This window comes from Passer domesticus, chromosome Z, assembly GCF_036417665.1.
Source record: "Passer domesticus isolate bPasDom1 chromosome Z, bPasDom1.hap1, whole genome shotgun sequence".
NCBI lineage: Eukaryota > Metazoa > Chordata > Aves > Passeriformes > Passeridae > Passer > Passer domesticus.
Genome location: NC_087512.1, coordinates 62,799,825 through 62,818,890, shown reverse-complemented (window position 1 = coordinate 62,818,890; position 19,066 = coordinate 62,799,825). Strand labels below are relative to the sequence as shown.

The 19,066-nt window shown below is 37.3% G+C and overlaps 1 protein-coding gene across 1 annotated transcript in view; it reads right to left on the bottom strand.

The window, feature by feature from the left end:
* TRPM3 (transient receptor potential cation channel subfamily M member 3) overlaps nucleotides 1–18,431 on the bottom strand; it is a 404,729-nt gene extending 386,298 nt beyond the window's left edge. The window contains exon 1 of the mRNA XM_064405787.1: nucleotides 18,265–18,431. Within this exon, the coding sequence (XP_064261857.1) occupies nucleotides 18,265–18,288 (24 nt within the window). The 5' untranslated portion in view covers nucleotides 18,289–18,431. The remainder of the gene's footprint in view (nucleotides 1–18,264) is intronic.
* Nucleotides 18,432–19,066: the final 635 nt, after the last annotated feature.

The following is a 19,066-nucleotide window of genomic DNA, read 5'->3' as shown; positions in this document are numbered from 1 at the left end:
AGAAAAAGTGTGAATACATAAAACCAGCTTGCCTAAAGATTTCATAAACAAGTATCACCTTTTCTGTCCAAAATATTTCATGCTGTGTTCCCTTGTACTACTTTTCCGCAAAATGTATGCATGGATACTGGAGATTGTTTGAAAGCGAGAAAAAAACTTGGAGTCTAAAATTCCCTGTAGCCACATCATGACCTGGGCTGGAACAAAAAGGATAGAGAAGACAGAATCTGTGCCACAGTCCTCCCCTTCAAAGTCTACAAATAGGGTAATCTTTAATTTTGGTTAAAACTTAACCTCACTCTGCCAAGGAATTTTAGTGTTTAAAATGAACAGTTTGTGTGAATGTAAGGATCTGGTTCAATTTCCATAAAATAAATCTGGAACAAGAGCTTCTGGTAGAGGGTGAAACAAAAAGGAGCAATTCATTGTTTTACAGGTATGGAGCTTTAAATGTACATTGTGAGAGTTTTCTTCCAGAGTGTGCCAGAATGCAAAAAGCAGAAAACAAAATTCATTAATTAGGTTATTCTTAAAAAATAAAATAAAATTAAAAAATCCCAGCACCAGTAGCATCTTAGGAGCAGTTATTTTAAACATTCAGATGTTATAAACAGTACTGATAATTTAAGGGTATTGCACTGAGGCTGACTTCTTTTAGGTCTAATCTTGTATTATATCTTCTGAAATAAGAAGGGAGGGGAGGTGATGGAGGGTGTGTGACAGAATTCGGGGAGACAGTACTATTTTAGCTTAGTTTATTAAGAAAATAGAGAGCTTGGGGCCATGAGGGAGAAGATGGGGAGATGAAAGAAAGGAAGATAAACCACATGAAAAAAGAAGACAAGCCAAAAGAATTTTACATGAGGTAAGGAGAAGAGTGGTATGCCAGGGAGGAGCTGTCGTAAATACATGGTGCAGAGGAGTGAGGAAAGAGATGTTTTTCAGGCTTCAAGGGGTCTTGCACACCCCAGAATTCCCATCCTATAAAAAAGGGAAGTGAAATGGGTATTTGTTCTTTAAGGGATATTTGGTGTTTCTGAAATTATTCACTGTCAAAATGATTGTGTACATACTTCTCATCAGATAAAAGTGAGAATCAGAGGAAGTGATGGCTAACTCTGCATTGCTGCTAGAGTAATAGCCCTACATGTCCACCATTCCATGGCAATTATAGAGACTGGGGGGAAATATTGGGATTGATTCCTGAAATCTCCTGTCAAAATACAGAGGAGAGCTTGTAGTGAAGCCATGATTAAGCCATGCCAGATTGCACTGACATTGGAATCCATATAGCAGAACTTATTTTTGAAAATCCATTAATCAGAGGTGATAAAGCTACTTTTAGTTTTATTGAATAATTCTGCCCAATACAAATAAAATTTTACAAATACAATTATGCTTTTATTTGACACCACGCAAAAAAATTAACACTGGTTTGCAAAACTTCCTAACACCTTCTACAGTATCTTTTTAATTAGCCACCTGCTCTTGTTATGAATAACATCTATTTATGACTCTGTAGCTGAGCAGTTTTGGGACGTAATGGTAGCACTCAGAAGGTAAAAAAACCACCAAACACACAGAAACCTAAGCTACCTATTGTGAACACATTTTTTTTCTATATACGTAAGGAAAATAAAGTCATTCAAATACATTGGTTTTATGCCTACTGGTTCTGTTGTTGCAACAGATTCAGTATCCAGAAATGTTAAGCTGTTTAAAAAATATGCATATATGTAACTTCTAGAAATAATAATTTTAAAATCTAATTTAGACATATTATAATAATAAATCAACAACTTTTGACATGCTTCTAGACTAAATTTCAGGAGAATTTATCCTAGATTTATTTGAAAACTTGCTTCCTAAGTTCTTTGCCAATGTAGAAAACACTGCATATTTCGTTTAATGTAAAAACTACAGTCCAGCAATATTTTCTTAATTTAATGTCTCCCACTACATATTGTAAGTTAAAGAAAAAAAATCTAAACTGTTAACACCAAAATTCTTATTTATGATCATGTTTTGAAGAAGGAAAGAGTTTTTAAGAGGTTTTTCTTAGAAACCCATTAAGAGTTAAACTAGAGTAAAAACAGGAGAGGGAGAGGAAAAAAGGAATACATTCTTCAATAAAATAAACAAGAATCGAGTCCGCCATTTCACAAGAAGCAACGTTAAAGGTGTGGTTATGTTGAACATTAAGATACTTCATTCAAACAGACTACAAAACGTCTGCCATACATTATAATGCTGAAAGAGTAATGCAAAAAACTCTGTACTCAGCATGTTTTTTGCTAGTAGTTGAAGGTGACTTAGTAATACAGAACATTTTCAAAAATTATGTAAATTTGGTTGAAATTGAAAGACATGTAAAAAATACAAAAAATTTAAGCCTTCTATAATTAGATGTTATAGGATGTTTCTCTGTTACTGATAGTACTGGAGAACATGATATGTACCAGAACACATCTGAGCCCATGTTTGATGTGCAGGCAAAGATATTTCAAAACTGACAAATATCCAGATGTCTTATACAGATGTTCAGTGTGCAGGAGGTATGTGGGGGTGAAGCACCAGCCACTCACAGTTTAAAGATTTAAGAGCTTTTTTATTAATTTCAAGATGGTTGCATTCTTCCTTCCTTCTTCTACAACAAACACACCCTTTTCATTTCTATTTATTAATTTAGGAGAAAATTAACTTTAGCAATAAAGCATGAGGAAGACAATTTAGTGACTTCAGTCCAAAATGAAAAAAAAGGTAACACAGACATGCAAAAGGATAATAGATGAGAGTGTTCTGTATAGCATAATCACCCATGCAAAGACTCACACAACTAATACATTATGGTTTTCCATTGTGTTTACACAGATCAATTCCCGTTAGAGTCCTGCCTGCTTATTTTTTAATGTTTCTAACTCAGATTATCCTTCCTACAGCTGTAGAAGGAGAAAGGAATGAATCATTAAAAGAACTTAATGAAACAAAAATTGCATACATACTGGCATTTTTAGGCTCAGAGCTGAAAATCAAGTGGTGAAAATAATCCAGCTCTGATGACTTGTGCTATGTTTCTTCTGCTGAGCCTGTTATCTGGCACAAAATGAAGCAGTGTAGCTGCTACGATTACCAGCTAGCCCTGGTAAATGTGAAAACTTCCCACAGCTTTCCCAAAAACTCTTTAGAGGTGAAATGCCTCAGTAGAGGGCACTATATTGTGGTTTTTAGTTTGAGTAACTTACAGATTCTGTTTTCAGTAAGTTCAGTAAATTTAATAAAAGGGATGGTTCCTGCAATCTCTTGCTGAAGAGCAGAGAAGGACATCCCCCCTCGCCCCTGCCCCAATTTGTATCTCTGGAAAGTAGGTCATTACAGAGATGTATTTTATTGCTTAAAAGCTCTGGGACTTATTGTGAAATGACATAGAACACACTGTCCACAAGAGCAATTCATGAGACTTCTATGCCTCATCTCTCCTCTTGTCCTATCTTGCTGTGCTCACAGGAATTCTCCACTGCAGGACATTCATTTCTGCATCAGGGTGAAGTTAAAGCCTCCAGTGACAGCACAAAGTCTGACTGACATCAGCAAGGGGCATTCACTAGAATGGTGAGAATGGGCCTCAAATGGAGAGCTGTTTAGGCCAGGCTTAAATAGCAGTCAACATGGGAATTGTTTTGCACTGACTGAGCTACTCTAATTTAACACACTTCTCATTTGGAATCCTTCAGCACAGCTCCAGTATTTTTGTTTTTGTTTAATACTTTTTTCATACACTGTTTTACACACACAGAACAAAAAATATCTCAATTTCATCTTTTTATCCCCCTCTCTTTTTTATACTTAATGCTGTGCTCTAGTGAGGTCTCTGTCATTACTTGCAAGGCCAAAAACAAAAAAGTGAATGAAATAAATCTCATCTATTCTTGATTTAAAGAGGAGAGTAACATGTCACCAGTGTCCTCCATACTTCTCATCCAAGTTTGGAGGCTGGAGGACAGCAACCCTTCTTGACAGAAACTAAGAGCTTTTATCCACCAATGAACACAAAGGCAAGATAACAGCATGACTCAATATGACTAAGAACCTCAGTATCACTACATTTATCTAAGAAACTCCCTTAGCATTCTCAGGAAAATACATAATGAGAGTGCCAGTTGCCACAGTCTACTTTTAAGGAAAAGTATCCACTCTGTCTGCTTTGATACCTCCTGGTTGAGACAAACATTTTTTCACAGAGGTTGCAGACTGTTGGCTGCACTCTTTGGGTCACATCCTGTAGGGGACATTTACACCTGGATCAGCATTCATATGAATGAAACTTTTTCAGGCTCCTCCCTTTCCAAATCAGCTGTTTTTAGAGTTTATCTTTCCATACTAAAGACACCAAATATTTAATGGCCTTCTGGTAAACTTTTTTCCTCATGTTTGTGCATAAGACTCACCAGCAAGTATGTTTCAGGGAAAAAAAAAAAGGGCTGAAAAAGATATATCTGGGCTAACTGAGCAGCAGCTGTATGAGTTTACAAATATAATTTTCCCTCATAGACATAAAAAAATAAAGGATATTGCAAAATATAGGTTCACTTGTCTCATGATATTAAAATTGATTAGACTACAAACAATTAAATAATTGAAGTATCTGAGCAAATCCAAACCTGAAGAGTCCATTCATCCAAAGAGATGAGCTCTGAGTTGGTATGACCTCTCCTCCCCCACCCACCCCCTGGTCCTTTTCATCAGTAAGATGGTTATCATAGCAACTGCATACAATCATATTTTCTTGACCTACAGCACAGATTAATCTCAGGCAGACAGTAAGTGAGGCCTATCTTAAAACTCATGAAAGACTAAAAAGAAAATTGTGCAGCTGGCCGCTTAACCCTAAATGCAAGTCAAACGTGACTACTTTAACAATTAGTGTAGAAGCAAAACAATGTAGCAAAGAGTTTAAAAGGTTTTTGTTGTAACAGAGTAAAAATTGCAGTTGTAGTTGAATCACATGCAACAGTTAGCTTAAAAGAGCTTTAGAAAGACATGAGAATTAAATGTCAGTGGAAATAAATCTGGTACATTATGACATAATGTACCAGAGCTGCTATTTCCTTTAATTGCAGAGCTGTTATTTCCTTTTACTCAGAACACAGAGAAGAAGGGAAGGATACAGTTAACTGGCCATTAACAGTGATACAGTACATAAAGGGGAGTCATAGCTAATGACTTTGGGCAAAAAGGCAAAATTATTGTTTTAGTTTACTAGCTATTTCACTGAACAGCAAAGCATTACTTGTAGGAGAGTAGAATAGTGCAATACACCAAGTAGGAGTTGCTATTCAAGTAGGAGAGTAGAAGAATGCAATATGCCTATAGGTTTGCATGGGAGAAGTCCGCTGCTTTTTTTTTTTTTTTCCAAACAGGATTTTAATGATTCCATGTCTTTCAAAAGTGACTGCAGCAGCAGAAACCAGAATTCACTGTGAAAGGGAGTCAATAAAATGTGTTCCAGTTTGCATCCTTGGGGCACATTCTTATGCTGAATTTCAGCATGTGGTCTCTTATCCATGGTTCATGAAGCTGGCTTGTTCTGAGTGCCTGTATTTTCAGCTACAGGACATGGTAAGTGTACATCAGTTTGATTTATCTTTACCCTCTTAATGTGGGCTTAGCCCACAAGGGACACATCCTACTGCCTGCAAGCACAGGCTGGCTGACAATTAACAGGGCTCAGATGCCTGACAGCAGTTATGGAGACACAAATGACAGGATCGGCTCTCTGACTCGAAACACCAAAAGTGGGGAGGGCTATGATGTATGGTGTACGTAGACAGGTACTTTGAGCTTCAGTGCTGTGTTATAGTGTCAGCAGGACAGTACATTATTCTAGAGGGCCACACCAACATTTGTGGGCTCAGATAACCCATTTCTGTTATAGCACTGATTGTCTCTCTAATTCCTAAAATATGAAAGTAAATGAAAACCTCTGTCAACCTGATATCTACTTTCATAAGCATGAGTTCTTCCTTTTATCCATGCCAGAGGACACTCTTTCACCCTTTCCTCAATTCTTCTGGAAAAAGTAAAGGGAACTCTGCTAATTCACTATTTTGATTAGCAGGTTAAAATCTGTGTGGGAAGTTACAAGAAATATTTGATCTAAGAAATGCTACAGCATATGTTTCTTCCTAAGACCACAATGTTTATTCCTAAGTAAGGAAGACCTAAAAAGTTTTTTCCTAAGCAAAGGTGCATGGAAAGTAAACAATGAGTCAGATCATTAAAAAACAAAAAGAACTGATGCTAGCAAATAGAATAATGATGCAGGAAATATGTATCAGTGGATATGTGAATACATCTCCCCTTTACTTCCAATCAGTGGCAAATGGTCAGTATTCAGAAGAAAGAAATAGAAGCATAAAAAGAGTTATATTAATGATATATCATCCTAACAAGAGCAGGAGCAGGGAGCCTGCACAGCCTAAGTATGACACAAGTAAACAACATGACATATTTGACAAAAGGGTCATTAGCTACTGGACACTCTTTAGAACTTGGCCTACATGATCCTGTGATTATAATGAACTCACTTCATACATATTTTTTTAGCAAGAGGTTCCTGAGAATACCCAGAGTTTACAGAAAGGTATGTGACAACTATTTCTTCAACTGTTTTCTGTTCCCCACTTCTTCTACAAAGTTTGGGCTCTAAAGAGCAAAGAAGGGAGAGGAAAGGAGGACAGGTGGAGCCCCCACAGCCTTTCGCCTCCTCATTTCCAATTCTGAGTGTATGAAATTGCAGCAAGGCAAAATCAAGCTTCCCTTACTTGTTCCTCAAAGGTTTGTCTCCCTCAGGGAGAAAATGATAAAGCCAGGTCTATTATGTGAAAGTGTGAAGCTGTCTGTTATGACTTTTCTGCTCAGCCCTGTTGCCTTCAGCAAGGTGAAGGGTGACGAGGTGATGCTCTGCTACGCCAGTGCTCTTAGCTGGTGGGCCATGGAATCATAGAATAGTTTGGATTGGAAGGGGCCTTCAAAAGCCTTCTAGTCAAAAGCCCCTCCAATTAGCAGGAACATCTTTAAGTAGATCAAGTGGTTCAGAGCCTTGTTCAACCTGATCTTGAGAGTTTCCAGGGATACAGCACTCACCACATCTCTAGGCAATATGTGCCAGTTTTTCACCACCCTCATTGTAGAAAACTTACTCCTTATAATGGTCCAAATTAACTGTCTTTTCAGGTAAAAAACATTTCCCCTTGTCCCAGTCCAACAGGCCCCACTGAAACATTTGTTCCCATCCTTCTTAAAGGCTCCCTAAAAATACTGGAAGGCCACAACAAGGTCTCCCCTGTACTATCTTTCCTGCCGGCTGAACAATCCCAATTCCCTCAGCTTTTCCTCACAGGAGAGATGCTCCATTTTTTTAATCATCTTTGTGGCCCCCCTCTGAACCTGCTGCAGAAGGATGAGGCAGCTCACACTGAGGGTGGGGAATGAGTACTTGCAGGCTGAAAACTTCTCCAAATAACAGCATGCAGCTCAGTTAGGAAAGTGCACTTTGACTTAGTTTCTACTTCTGTCTTAATGTTAGCAATTAGTATGCCTAACCTCCAACAACCACCACCTAGGAAATAATATTTTTTGTGGTATATTTAACAATCTTAGTGATAACATATAGTGATATAAGAGTTCTTTGGTGATTTCACAGAAAACAACCCATAGTCGTGTAATATTAAACTGGTAATGGTTATCATAATAGCTAATGAAACAGATGCCTCTGTACAAACCCCTATCTACACCAAGTTCTACAGATGTATATCTGTAGATTAATCCACTGATGCTCTGACCTCCCTCCAACCTCTGTAGGATTGCTGTTTTCATGATACTCATCCTCTCTACTCCTAGTAATCAATCAGCAAGCCATGTTCATGCACTAGCCCTGATTCAACATCCCACGTAAGACACCATGTGCTTTGGGTTGGGGGTTGAAGACTCCCTTGTATTCGGGTGGGAGTAGGGAAAAAGATGGAAGACCTTTCTCCTTAACATCTGCTTCTGCCATTTCAAAAGTCAAAATCGAAACAAACATTTTCACTTTTCTCCATTTCTGATGTGAAAGAATGACCTGCTGCTTCCTTCTGCTACTAAGATGTCAGAAATAGGAAAATTTGATTACTATTGCAAGATTGTTGGTCCCACCTGGGCTCTCCAAATGCAGCTGTAGTATTGCTCTATTAACCACAATTGACAAACTTACTGCTGTCTATTGGAAGACAAAAAGGAGAAAAGGGAGGGGAAAAGCCCCACCCAAACACAAAGGATGCAGGAAAGTTTAACAGATAGAATGAAAGCTATGTAAATACTTTTGAAGGACACATTTGTTTTAAAGCTAAAAGAAACAACTGCTCAACTATATTCTGTTATTCATCATCAGGAGGGCAGAAAGCCTGAAATATATATTACATGCTTAGTGTCAATTTATAAGAAAACTTAATTCCCAAATGCTCAGTTTTGAAAATGTCTAAATTTCTGGACAAAAAAAAAAACAAACCAAAATAACCCAAAACCCAGCCTTGCTAGAAAAGCTGCAAGTACTTTATGTTTCATCAGCCAATATAAATTGAGCTTATATGCAACTTCTTTTAGCCAGACTTTATTTGGTAATACAAGTTGGAAAACCATCTGCCTGCAAGACCATTCTTCAGCATGGAGACTGAGAATTTCTGACTAAATTTTTTTAAATCTCATTCAAATTTCACAGAAAATTACATGAAGACTGGAAGTCTCTTCCTCTTACATTTAAAGGACAGAGTTAAATAAACCCTCTTGCCATTATTTACAGTTGCAATCACTGTAGAGGTTATAAGAGAAAATCCCAGTCCATAGAAAAAAAAATTCTCTTAACAGCATTTCACTTCATTTTATTGTGTTTTACTTACCTACAAGTAATTAGGTGCTTGCAGTTTAAATCACAGTACATGCTGCCATAGAAAATAGCAAATTTAATATGTCCACGATTATTATGATGTAGAATTATGACACCACAGCTGAAACGTCCCACTTTGAATAATTAGCTCTAATTAAAGCATAGAGTAGTGGATAATGTGTTGCCTCTCCATATGCTTACTTCTCATCTTCTGTTTTGATTACTGGATTTTAGCCCATTCCAAGGAGATTCAAGTGTTATTCCAGCATCTGCCTACTTTGTAGGCAAACAGCTATGCTCACATCCTTATGCATTAATATCACATCACAATTTGATGTACTTCACAGAATCTTTAACATTAATAAAACCAATTATCTTTTCCTGAAATTTACAAACTTAAAAAATTATTATTTTTAGATCTTCATTATACCTGAAGAGGAAATAACTTAGCTTTTTTAAAGTTATTCTAATGCATCTGGGATTTGTCTAATAGGTTAGTGAGTCACAAAAGGCTTAATGCTCCAAAATCAATTTTAGTGTCTAAATCAGAATGTATGCCAGACCCTCTGTGACAAGGATTTTATGGAGCTAAGGGCAGTGTTGTTTCTGACAGGTTTTTAGTTTATCACAGGTAAGGTGAAGATTCTTCATGGCACATATATTTGAAAGAGCCAGCTTTGTTTCACTGAACATTTTCTGCTTTAGAGGCAAATTCCATTCCCTCATTCTAAAACAGTTTGTACCAGGACATTAAAGAGAACATGAAAAAAAGAATGTGCACCTCTATAAGGAGGCAGAGAACAGTGGAATTGTGGATAAAGCATCATCAGGAGAGCACAGGGATCTTTAAAAAAAACACTCATATAGGAAGTGAGCCCACCTGTGGACATCCTCCATCCTATAAACCTAACTCTACACACTCTGAAAGAAGGTGAAGGACTTTCCCCCTGCTCAAACCAGTTTCCTGATCATCAAGCAGGGCTCTCCCAGGGGTTACAGGAGGTATTCAAAACATGTTAGCCTGGGCAGAGTAAATACTCCAAACATGACTGGTGGTGTTGAGCCGATCAACCCCTTCTCTAGTGATCACACTCCTTAAGAAATTTTGCTAAAAAATTGTGTATTTTGGGAAGGCTCTAATCATGTATGTCTGTGTGAGATCAGCTATGAAGAATAACTAAATGAGACCGGCTGGGTCCTCGGGCACCTGTAACACAATTATTAACCTGCTTTGGGATGAAAGTGAACTTGGAGAGATTCAGATTGGAAGAGACCAGGAAGCAATTTGGCAATGTAGCCAAAACAGCCAGGCAAGCAGCTTCACATACCTCTATATGTGAAGCTGTCCACTCCTTGGTAGAATATTCCTCAGTTACAATTTTGTCCCTACTCTAAAGTGACAAAAACTAAAAATCTAGTCTGTTCTACTCCTCTTTGGTTTCAAATGGAAAGTATTGGCTTTAAGAGCATAATAATGACATGAAAAATAAAATTAAAAAAAAATGCAGAAGTAGAAACAGTTTACAGTATTTAAGTTAGTTAGTGTGACTGAGTTCTGTGTCAGCATTTTCTCTATAGGAAAAAAAGGAGAAGACATTTTATCCCAGAACTGTAAATAAAGTTCTCAAAATTGTCATCCATGTAGTCTTATGTAGGATTGAATCCATCTCAAACAGGAATACAGCTTATAACAGGCCTAAGTCTTTTCCAGGTCGCTTACTTGACTATTTTGCATTACTAAAATTTCAAATCAGCAAAAGTATCCTGAAGTCAAAGGTTCATTGATAGTCCTTCAAAGACAAGATTTTTTAATACCCTTTATTAGAGGTAGGGTATAAACTGGAAAGCTACAAAAAATAAGAACCATATAAGGACAAAAAGATTTACACCTATTAGGATATTTAGGAAGCTGACAACAGTTTAAATCAGATTCTCTGAGAAAGAAGAGTACCATTACATGCTGTATAAATGCCAACCCATCATCTACTTACAATTGTTTGTGATTAAACAGCTGAGGTAGAAGATTCTTCTCAAGTCTTCAGCAAATGTTTGTCAGTAGCAGGGAACTGTGAGAATTATTTGTTTGGATACGTTGTTAAAATATGCAGGATGATGTCTTCAATCATGATCTGGAAATAACCACTAAGCTTAAGTGATCCTGCTAGGGAATTCACTGTTCCTACACTATTTTGTAGAGTAACCTGCAGAACTGGAAGAAGAATGGGGCTAAAGGAAATGGCAAGGGATTTTGTAGGTAGAAGAGTGTAGGTATTTGCAGTGGAGAGAATGAGGTTGGCTTTCCAAACCAAATCCTAATTACCAAAGTGTTTGTCTGGGTCTTGCAGGTCTCAGTATTTGTCTTGATTTTCTCTCCTCCTCACCATTCTGCCCACACCCACTCAAGCGTCGGTCATAAGCCATTTTCCTCATAGACAATTTTCACCATATTTAAACTTTTGAATCCCTCCAACTGCAAAATACAAAAATGTGATACTAACTTCAAGTTCAATTCTTTATTTCATCTCTCCTAATTTTCTTCCCACGCTGTCTCAATTACCCATTTCTCATCCTTTTCATGTGGTTTTAGATGCTGTACACTAAACCTGGAAAGTCTTCCTTTTAAGCATCCACAAATCTCTCCATGGTTAATAGTGTTTTAGAAGACACCTACTAAGAAAACTGAAGTGATACCAAAGAGTAATTAGAAGCAGCTTATATTTTTGTTTGGAAGTGAATTGCATAAATATTAGCTACCAAAACTAGTGCTCCAAAGTACAGAATATGTGTTAATCTTACCAAATTACTTTAGAAATCCAGAATTATTGTCTGCTTTGAAAGCCTATATTCATGCAGTTATTAATAATCTTTATATTCTTTTATCCTTTAAAGGAGAAAAATGGCCACGTAAACACATGAAATTTTAAGAGAAAGAAGAAGAATCAGAAGTACATTGCTTATTCATCTTCAACAAGAAGAAAAAGCACGTTTTTAAAGAGAGTAGCATTTCAAATTTATTTCTCTTTAAAAAAAAAAATTGGTGTGTTTTGAACAGACTGTTTAAAGAAGCATTCATGCTTTTGTCCAGAATTTCAATGTAAGAAACTAAAAGAAATGTAAGAAAGAATGTAAGAAATTTGTACATTTTAAAGCATGCCAGTGATTCTTCCCAAATACACAGATGCCATCCAATATAGCAACTCTGGTGATATAGGTTATATCTCTGGTAATTATTTATTTCAGGGCTTTGCAGGCATGGTTGTGTCAAGAAGAAGCCCTATTGACTAAAAGAGAGCATCAAAAATTTGAATGCTGAAATCGGAACATAACAATCTGGATCCTTTACACTGAGATAAAAGAGAAGTAGTTTTTCTTTTGTTGCTAAATAGGAAAGTTGAAGATGAGAGCACAAAGATCTCATTTGACATGAAAAGGTTCAGAAATATATATATTTCAGGTTTTAATTTATTCTTTTTTCTACCATGCGTACAAAATACCTTGAGAACTCTGCTGCAATTAAATAGGCAGCATCATTTTGGGTACACAGAATCTTATAATTTCTGGTGTAAAAACAAAAAACTGCTGATCAGTGTGAAGGGAATGCCTTCCAGAGTTTTTTGGCTTTAGGCTTTTTAGTAGTGCTTTGACATCTTTCTCAGGACACCATTTTCTGACTGTATGGATCCTTGGTTCCAGGTCATGAGATACTGCCAGAATAACAAAACTATACTGTATTGTCCATTTCCAGCTCAGTGATTTGCAAGGCTTAAATAATTAAAGTCAGGATCAAACATAAAAGAGAAAACAAATTTTTAAAGAAGGGAGGTATATGAAGGGTGGTCATATAGATGATGGGAAGGATTATTTTATTGCTCTTCCTTTCAAAGACCATGACACAGGATACAGTAACAGCAATGTCCAAGCAAGGCCTGTATCTTATAACCAGGCTGTTTCAGAATGTGGTGAAATAGATTATTGTGGTCAAAATACATTATTTGTGCCAGGCTGTAGATTTTTAGTAATATCTTAGTAGCAATTTCCACAAAATTATTGCAGTGATTAAACCTACATTTGCATGTCCTCTGTAAGTACATTGATTCTCTTTTTACTGGTAATTTCTGTGTGTACTTGCTAAAAAAAAATAATCAAAAGGGAGGTTCTGTATTGCTTTTTTACATGACTGGATATAACAACTGCTCCAAACTTTTTCCCTAAGACTAAAAAAAAATTTATTCAGGAGAAAAAAAATCCATCCTTTACCTGAAAGGCATTAATCTCTTTGTTTCCTAATTTAAGGTAGGAAAAAAACCAGCAAAAACATTAAACAAAGCTGCATCTAGACATCAAAATGTGCACTTTTTTTTAAATATTGCCTAAGGCAGTTATTCCCCTCAAACCACAACATTCTTTATTCTGATTGCTGTTAAACACCAGATTTACACCTCAATTGTATTCTTAGATAAGTATTTTGCATTCCTTTCCCGTATAGGCTATAAATAATTGGTATTTTTTTCTTCAAGAGGAGAAGCAGAAATTTTATTCACACACATGCAGAACTGCCAGCACGTAAAACACCCAAGTTGTAAAAATAAAAAGCTGTCTCCCATTGGAAACACCTGCCAGTTAAAATGGCCTTTCATTTGAAAGGCCACTCCATGAAAACCCGTTAGAATTACTCAGAGCTTTCTGAAGGCTGGGGACAGGAATTCTCCCATTAAAGTTCCCAGTTCCCTAAAGTTCTCTCAATACAAGATACAGGACAGTCTTTTCGGGGTGTCCTTATAATCAGGAAAGGAACTGAGCTTCAATAAGACAATACTTGTGATATTTTTCAAGTGTGTGTATTTGTCATGTCGCAGGATTGGTCAGAGCAGTGAGGAACTGCATGTCAGAAAAACTCCTTGGTTAGGCTTACCTCTATGAAGGAGCACTGAACCATGCTGCCTCTGACTTCCTTGGCATCCACAGCACTGATATCTGCGAGACCTTTCCTTCTTTTAGTGTACTTTTACATTCATCATACACACCTGCTGTTTCCCCAGATCTTTTCAGGGTCTTCAGAGGCTTTATCTCTCTCGACCTCAGGGAATCTTTCAAGCGGGTACCACCAGAGGGCAAAGCCGGATCAGGAACACCCGACCTCATCCCGGCTCAGTCCCGCCGCCCGGAGTGAGAAGGGGCTTCAGGACGAGCCGCTCGCAGTTCGCACACTAATTGCAACTAATTGCAATCACCAGCCAACACCCCCTGTCTCCAGGAAGGTCGCAGCATCTCCAGGATATTAAATTAAAGGCCTGGCAGCATAATTAAACAACAGCTTCATTACCTTGTGATAACCTTTTTCGGTATTTGTGGGAATTCCCAAAATTTTGCTATAAGAAATTAAGAAGAACAATATGAGAAGAACTAAAGGAATAATTCACATTAGATATCGCTTCCACCCTTAGTTTTGAACTCATTAGAAAATACTCTGATCTAGAAATCTATTTAGAGAGAAAAAGCATTGAAACTTCATCTCTGGAAGCATTGGCTCTATATTGGAGTGACCCTCAAGCCTGGATGCAGTCTCCATTTCAACAAGACACTGTCATCCTGTTCATATGGCACATTTAAAATCATGGTAGGGTAGCCAGCTATCACAAGACAACCCACCCTATTTAAAATGATGGTTAGAGGATGCCTTTCACTTGATGCTGATGAGAAAAACCTAGCAAATATGCATTTATTCCATAGAATGTATTCAGTCCCCAAAATGTATTTCAAACCCTTCATGCACCTTGTCTTTTAAAGGAAAGGTCCCACTTAACGGAAACCAAAACTCACTGGCATCTCACTGTATTTCAGACAAAACACCTATTCGGATGCTTCACATAAAGTCTGCTTCCCTTCTATCTTTCTGATCAGCGTCTTCCTAAGATTTTATATTTTCCCCTGAGACTCTGTGCTATACATACCGAAGAAAATTAACAATTAGACAAAAACAATTAATGATCAGCACAGTCAGTGTAACTCTAGATGTAATTTTGTGAGTACAGTGTTTCTCAGGCAAGAGTGCCATCCAGTAACCAGCCATTTATAGCAAAGTGAGGAGTGGTGTTGCATGCCATGAAAACTTCACACCTGCTTCTCAAGACAACCAGCAACTCTCACACCACACTCACATACACATCACCACAGCTGGCTTTCAGTCATGACAAAACTTCTGCTGACCCAGACACTGGCATATCACCCCTACAGCTTGTTGGTAGAGCACTTATTTTCCAGTGAGATATGATCTCATATGAACTGAAGATCCATGAAACATACCTCAGCAGCAATGAGCACTCCAAAGGCAGAAAGGCAATCCTTCATCCAGCAGAGCAGAGTGTCAGAAAGTGGAGTAGGCCGATAACCAGATGTATGGAAAATGCCAGTATTAACAATCACTGCAAGAAAATTGGCTGCTATGCCCACAGTCTAGAAAATGATCCACCTGGTACTGCTCAGGGATGCACCCATCCCTTTAAAATCTGTGAATGGAAGAAGTTGTGATGTCTAATTCGCACATGGTTTTGGGCCTGACTGCACTGAAAATGTATTCCTTGAGATACCTTTCTAGGTGATTTTCTGAAGGCCCTCCTGTGAGCCGATGAGTCCCAGGATGGGCTGGAGCTGGAGGACACCAATAGAAGCAGACTCAAAAAGACCAAAGCAGCAGAAATCTACTTTAAAGATACATGATACTGAAAAGCCGGTCATTTTCCTTTTTGTGCTAGTCACAGGAAATCTTTACCAGAGCCACCCTAGGCAAGCTGATCCTCCCTGGCCAACCTTGACATATCAGTTTCTTGAAGAAGAGGAAACAGGAGTGCAACAACAGGAGTTTTTGAATCATATCCTCAACCAAATATTGTTACAACCATTAAGAGGACTTATTCCAAGATGCTTCCTTTAAACAACAATGACAATTTTCAATACTTTTTTGGGTGTATGTGAAGACAGGATCACTACTGTTCATGCTAATAAAGTACAGTACTACTAAAAGTCAAAAATACAGCAGTACAGGTAAGGACTACACTGCTCTTTTTGTAATAAAGATATGTAAGCAGGGAAGAATGTAATCACACAGCTAAAGTATCATTTTCAATGGCTAGAAACAAAACCTGCAAGCAATTAATCCTTTCATCTCTATTATAAATTATATCTTCCAAATTACATTCCTAGCCATTTTAAAATATACTGTTGTCTTTCTGAAAGTAGTCTAATCATTCAGAAAAATTCCTGATATTGGACAACATTGGGTTTTACTTTTCTTCTTCTTTAATATTATTTTGTTCCCAAGTGAACTTATGTTTATTGTTTTAGCAGTACTGTACTCCATGTATGTATTCCCTTCACCATTTGTGACAAAACAGTCACAGGACTGCTGCAGAGAACACTGAGATCAGCAGGTGTTAAGATACCTTAAGTATGTGCAATTTTTTACATTAAAAGAGGAAATATAAAAATATACAAAAAGCATATCAGACCTTTACAAGACAACTTCATGAAAAGCTAGTGACTTTCATGCAATTCATTAATTGCATGAAGAGAGTGGAATTAGAAAAATATATTTTTATCACTGGGTTATAAAAATAAGATCTCTAAAATAATCTTTATGTATAATTTTAACATACTATGTTTGGGATCCAGAAATGGCAAATCAAAATGCCAATCCTAACTTCTCCCCAAGCCCTCTTCCCCATACAAGTTTAGTTAGCATAACTAACAACATAAACAGCATGTATTTTTAAGAATCTTTCAGAAACACCAAGATCTTTAGACCTTGCTATTCACTTGCTGGGGAAATACTCCTGAATATCTTCATCTCCTTTGGTATGCTTTAAAATATGACAGCCTGTGCATCTCTGCTTCTGAGGCTGCACACAAGCAAGAGAAACCTGCCTATTTAGCATCTCAAAATATTTCTTCTCTTAACCTGAATAGTAACAGAAAATCCATTTTACATTTCATCTGTCCATTCTCCCAATAATAAGAATGCTATAATTTCCAGCCATCTATAGACAGGTTTTAATGCTGTCAATAAATCAAATTGTATGTTTACAGAAAGTTGCAAAAATAAAATTCAGGTCCCCACTCTTCTGTGCCAGAGGGCTGTCATGGCTGTTCCATATAATGCTTGTTTTTAAACTTGCTCAAACCCTACTCTTTCTGAAGAAGCTCCTTCTGTCCCCACCCATAACACTGCTGTCAGACATCAGCTCTCAGCACTTACCTCACTTAGAATGCCTCTAAACCAAAGTCATAATATGGAAAGTAGAGGAAGCAAGACATTTCACTTCACAGTTAATAATTTAGGAAGCAGTAAGATCACTTACCATAGTTGGAGCACCTTTCCAAATTAACCTTCTTTGGGAAAATTTATTTTATTTGTACAGTTTTAGTTACAGAAGAACATGTTCTGTGTAAAATTCATTTCACAGAGCAAGAAAATTCTACGTTCTTTTCACACAAATAACATAAAAAGTTTTACGGCACCTGAAAACCCTTGTTTCTTTAGTCTAATAAGCTGTGAGGTCCAAAGCAATAACAATCAAAACCCTCGATGAAAACATCTCACTCATCCAAAACAAATTCCGGTTGGTCAAAGTTCTCAACAGAGTTAAGTATCAGCCCTAGAAATGCATTTGCATGTTGGTACCAGAACAGGGTGCAGAAACCAACTGTCATTTAATCAACTTCCTACCCCATATAACAAATGCTGCTGAAAAAGTAGATAAATTCTATAAGTAACAAAGACCAAAACACAGGCACTCTATATATGCACTCTGTGTACAAGAATTAAGCATTGAACAATCAGAACAATCAGAGAAGTTAAGACACTAGTATTCTTTCATAACTGAAAAAGTAACTTTTGTTTATTTCATTCCTATTATTTAAAAGTATAGGGAAGTAATTAATGCAGTTCTATAACATTAAACTGGGTAGCAGTTTTGAACTAATTTTTCCCGTTCATGACAGTGCTCATTTATATAAGACATTTGAAACCTTTCTGTATTCATCACTTTGTTTGCCCATTCTGGAGCAACAAATCTATAAAGAGCTAATTGCTGTATGATACAAGGTCTCTAGTATCCTGATGCTGCATCAGTCAAGAAGAGTGATATTTTCAGGCATTTGTAGCTTTGCAGTCATTCTACTGCAGTTGATCTCAGAGGATCAGCATGAGCTATTAAAGTAAATTTCCGGAGTTTCCTAGCCACACCACTCTAGAGACTTAGGAAAGAGCAATCACAACATCTGAAATTAACTTTTAAGAAAACCCTCTTACTTCTTTTCAACACATTTAAATAGAACAAGAAACTCACCAAATTCACCTGTTTATTCTTCATTTGGGCAGCAAAAGCTCTGCAGATGAGGTGCTATGAATCCAGCTGCCTTTCTCTCATTCTAGGAGATGTAGATGTGAAAGGTTCAAGTCTATCAGCAGAGTGCAATGCTGGTGCATTTCTACAGCAGGGAAGCAGAAAAAGCAGAGGTGGAAGGAGAAAAATCAGCCCTCACAGCACTTTAAGAGTTCTGGCATGTTGTTATTGCCACAGATTGCTATGACTGGCTTTAGCTGATCTCCCCTCCTCTGACATTGCTGCCTGTAGAGCTGGAGAGTGCAAAGCAAGGCTTATCACTGTGCACCTCGGGCTGTCTCCTGCAGTAAGCCCTGGGGGTTTATCAAAACCTGGGGAGGAAAGAAGTTTTGCCACCTGGCACCTGGGATAGAATGATCAATTTCCTAATTCTAGTACTAATGTTGGATTCAAAGCCAAGTGATAATTACCTCAACTGGTTCTTAAAACAGCTTCTAAATGACACTGATCATGATTATTAAAACTGGTGTGAAAGGCATTGTGGCATATGCGTTCATTTGGTTTATTTATAGATTAATTTTTACTCTGTTTACATTCATGTTGAATTCAGGGAGAGATAGGAGTTTTCCCCTGAGAGAAGAGCTTCCTCTTTTCCTAGTTGATATCATTGCTTACTACATGCATAAATTGTCAAACCTTTAACACTAATGGCAAACTACAATAAAACAGGTGGTGTTTACTTAACAATTCAATTTATTTATGACTCTATAAATAAAGGCTTGAATCAGCTTTGTCAGTATCACAG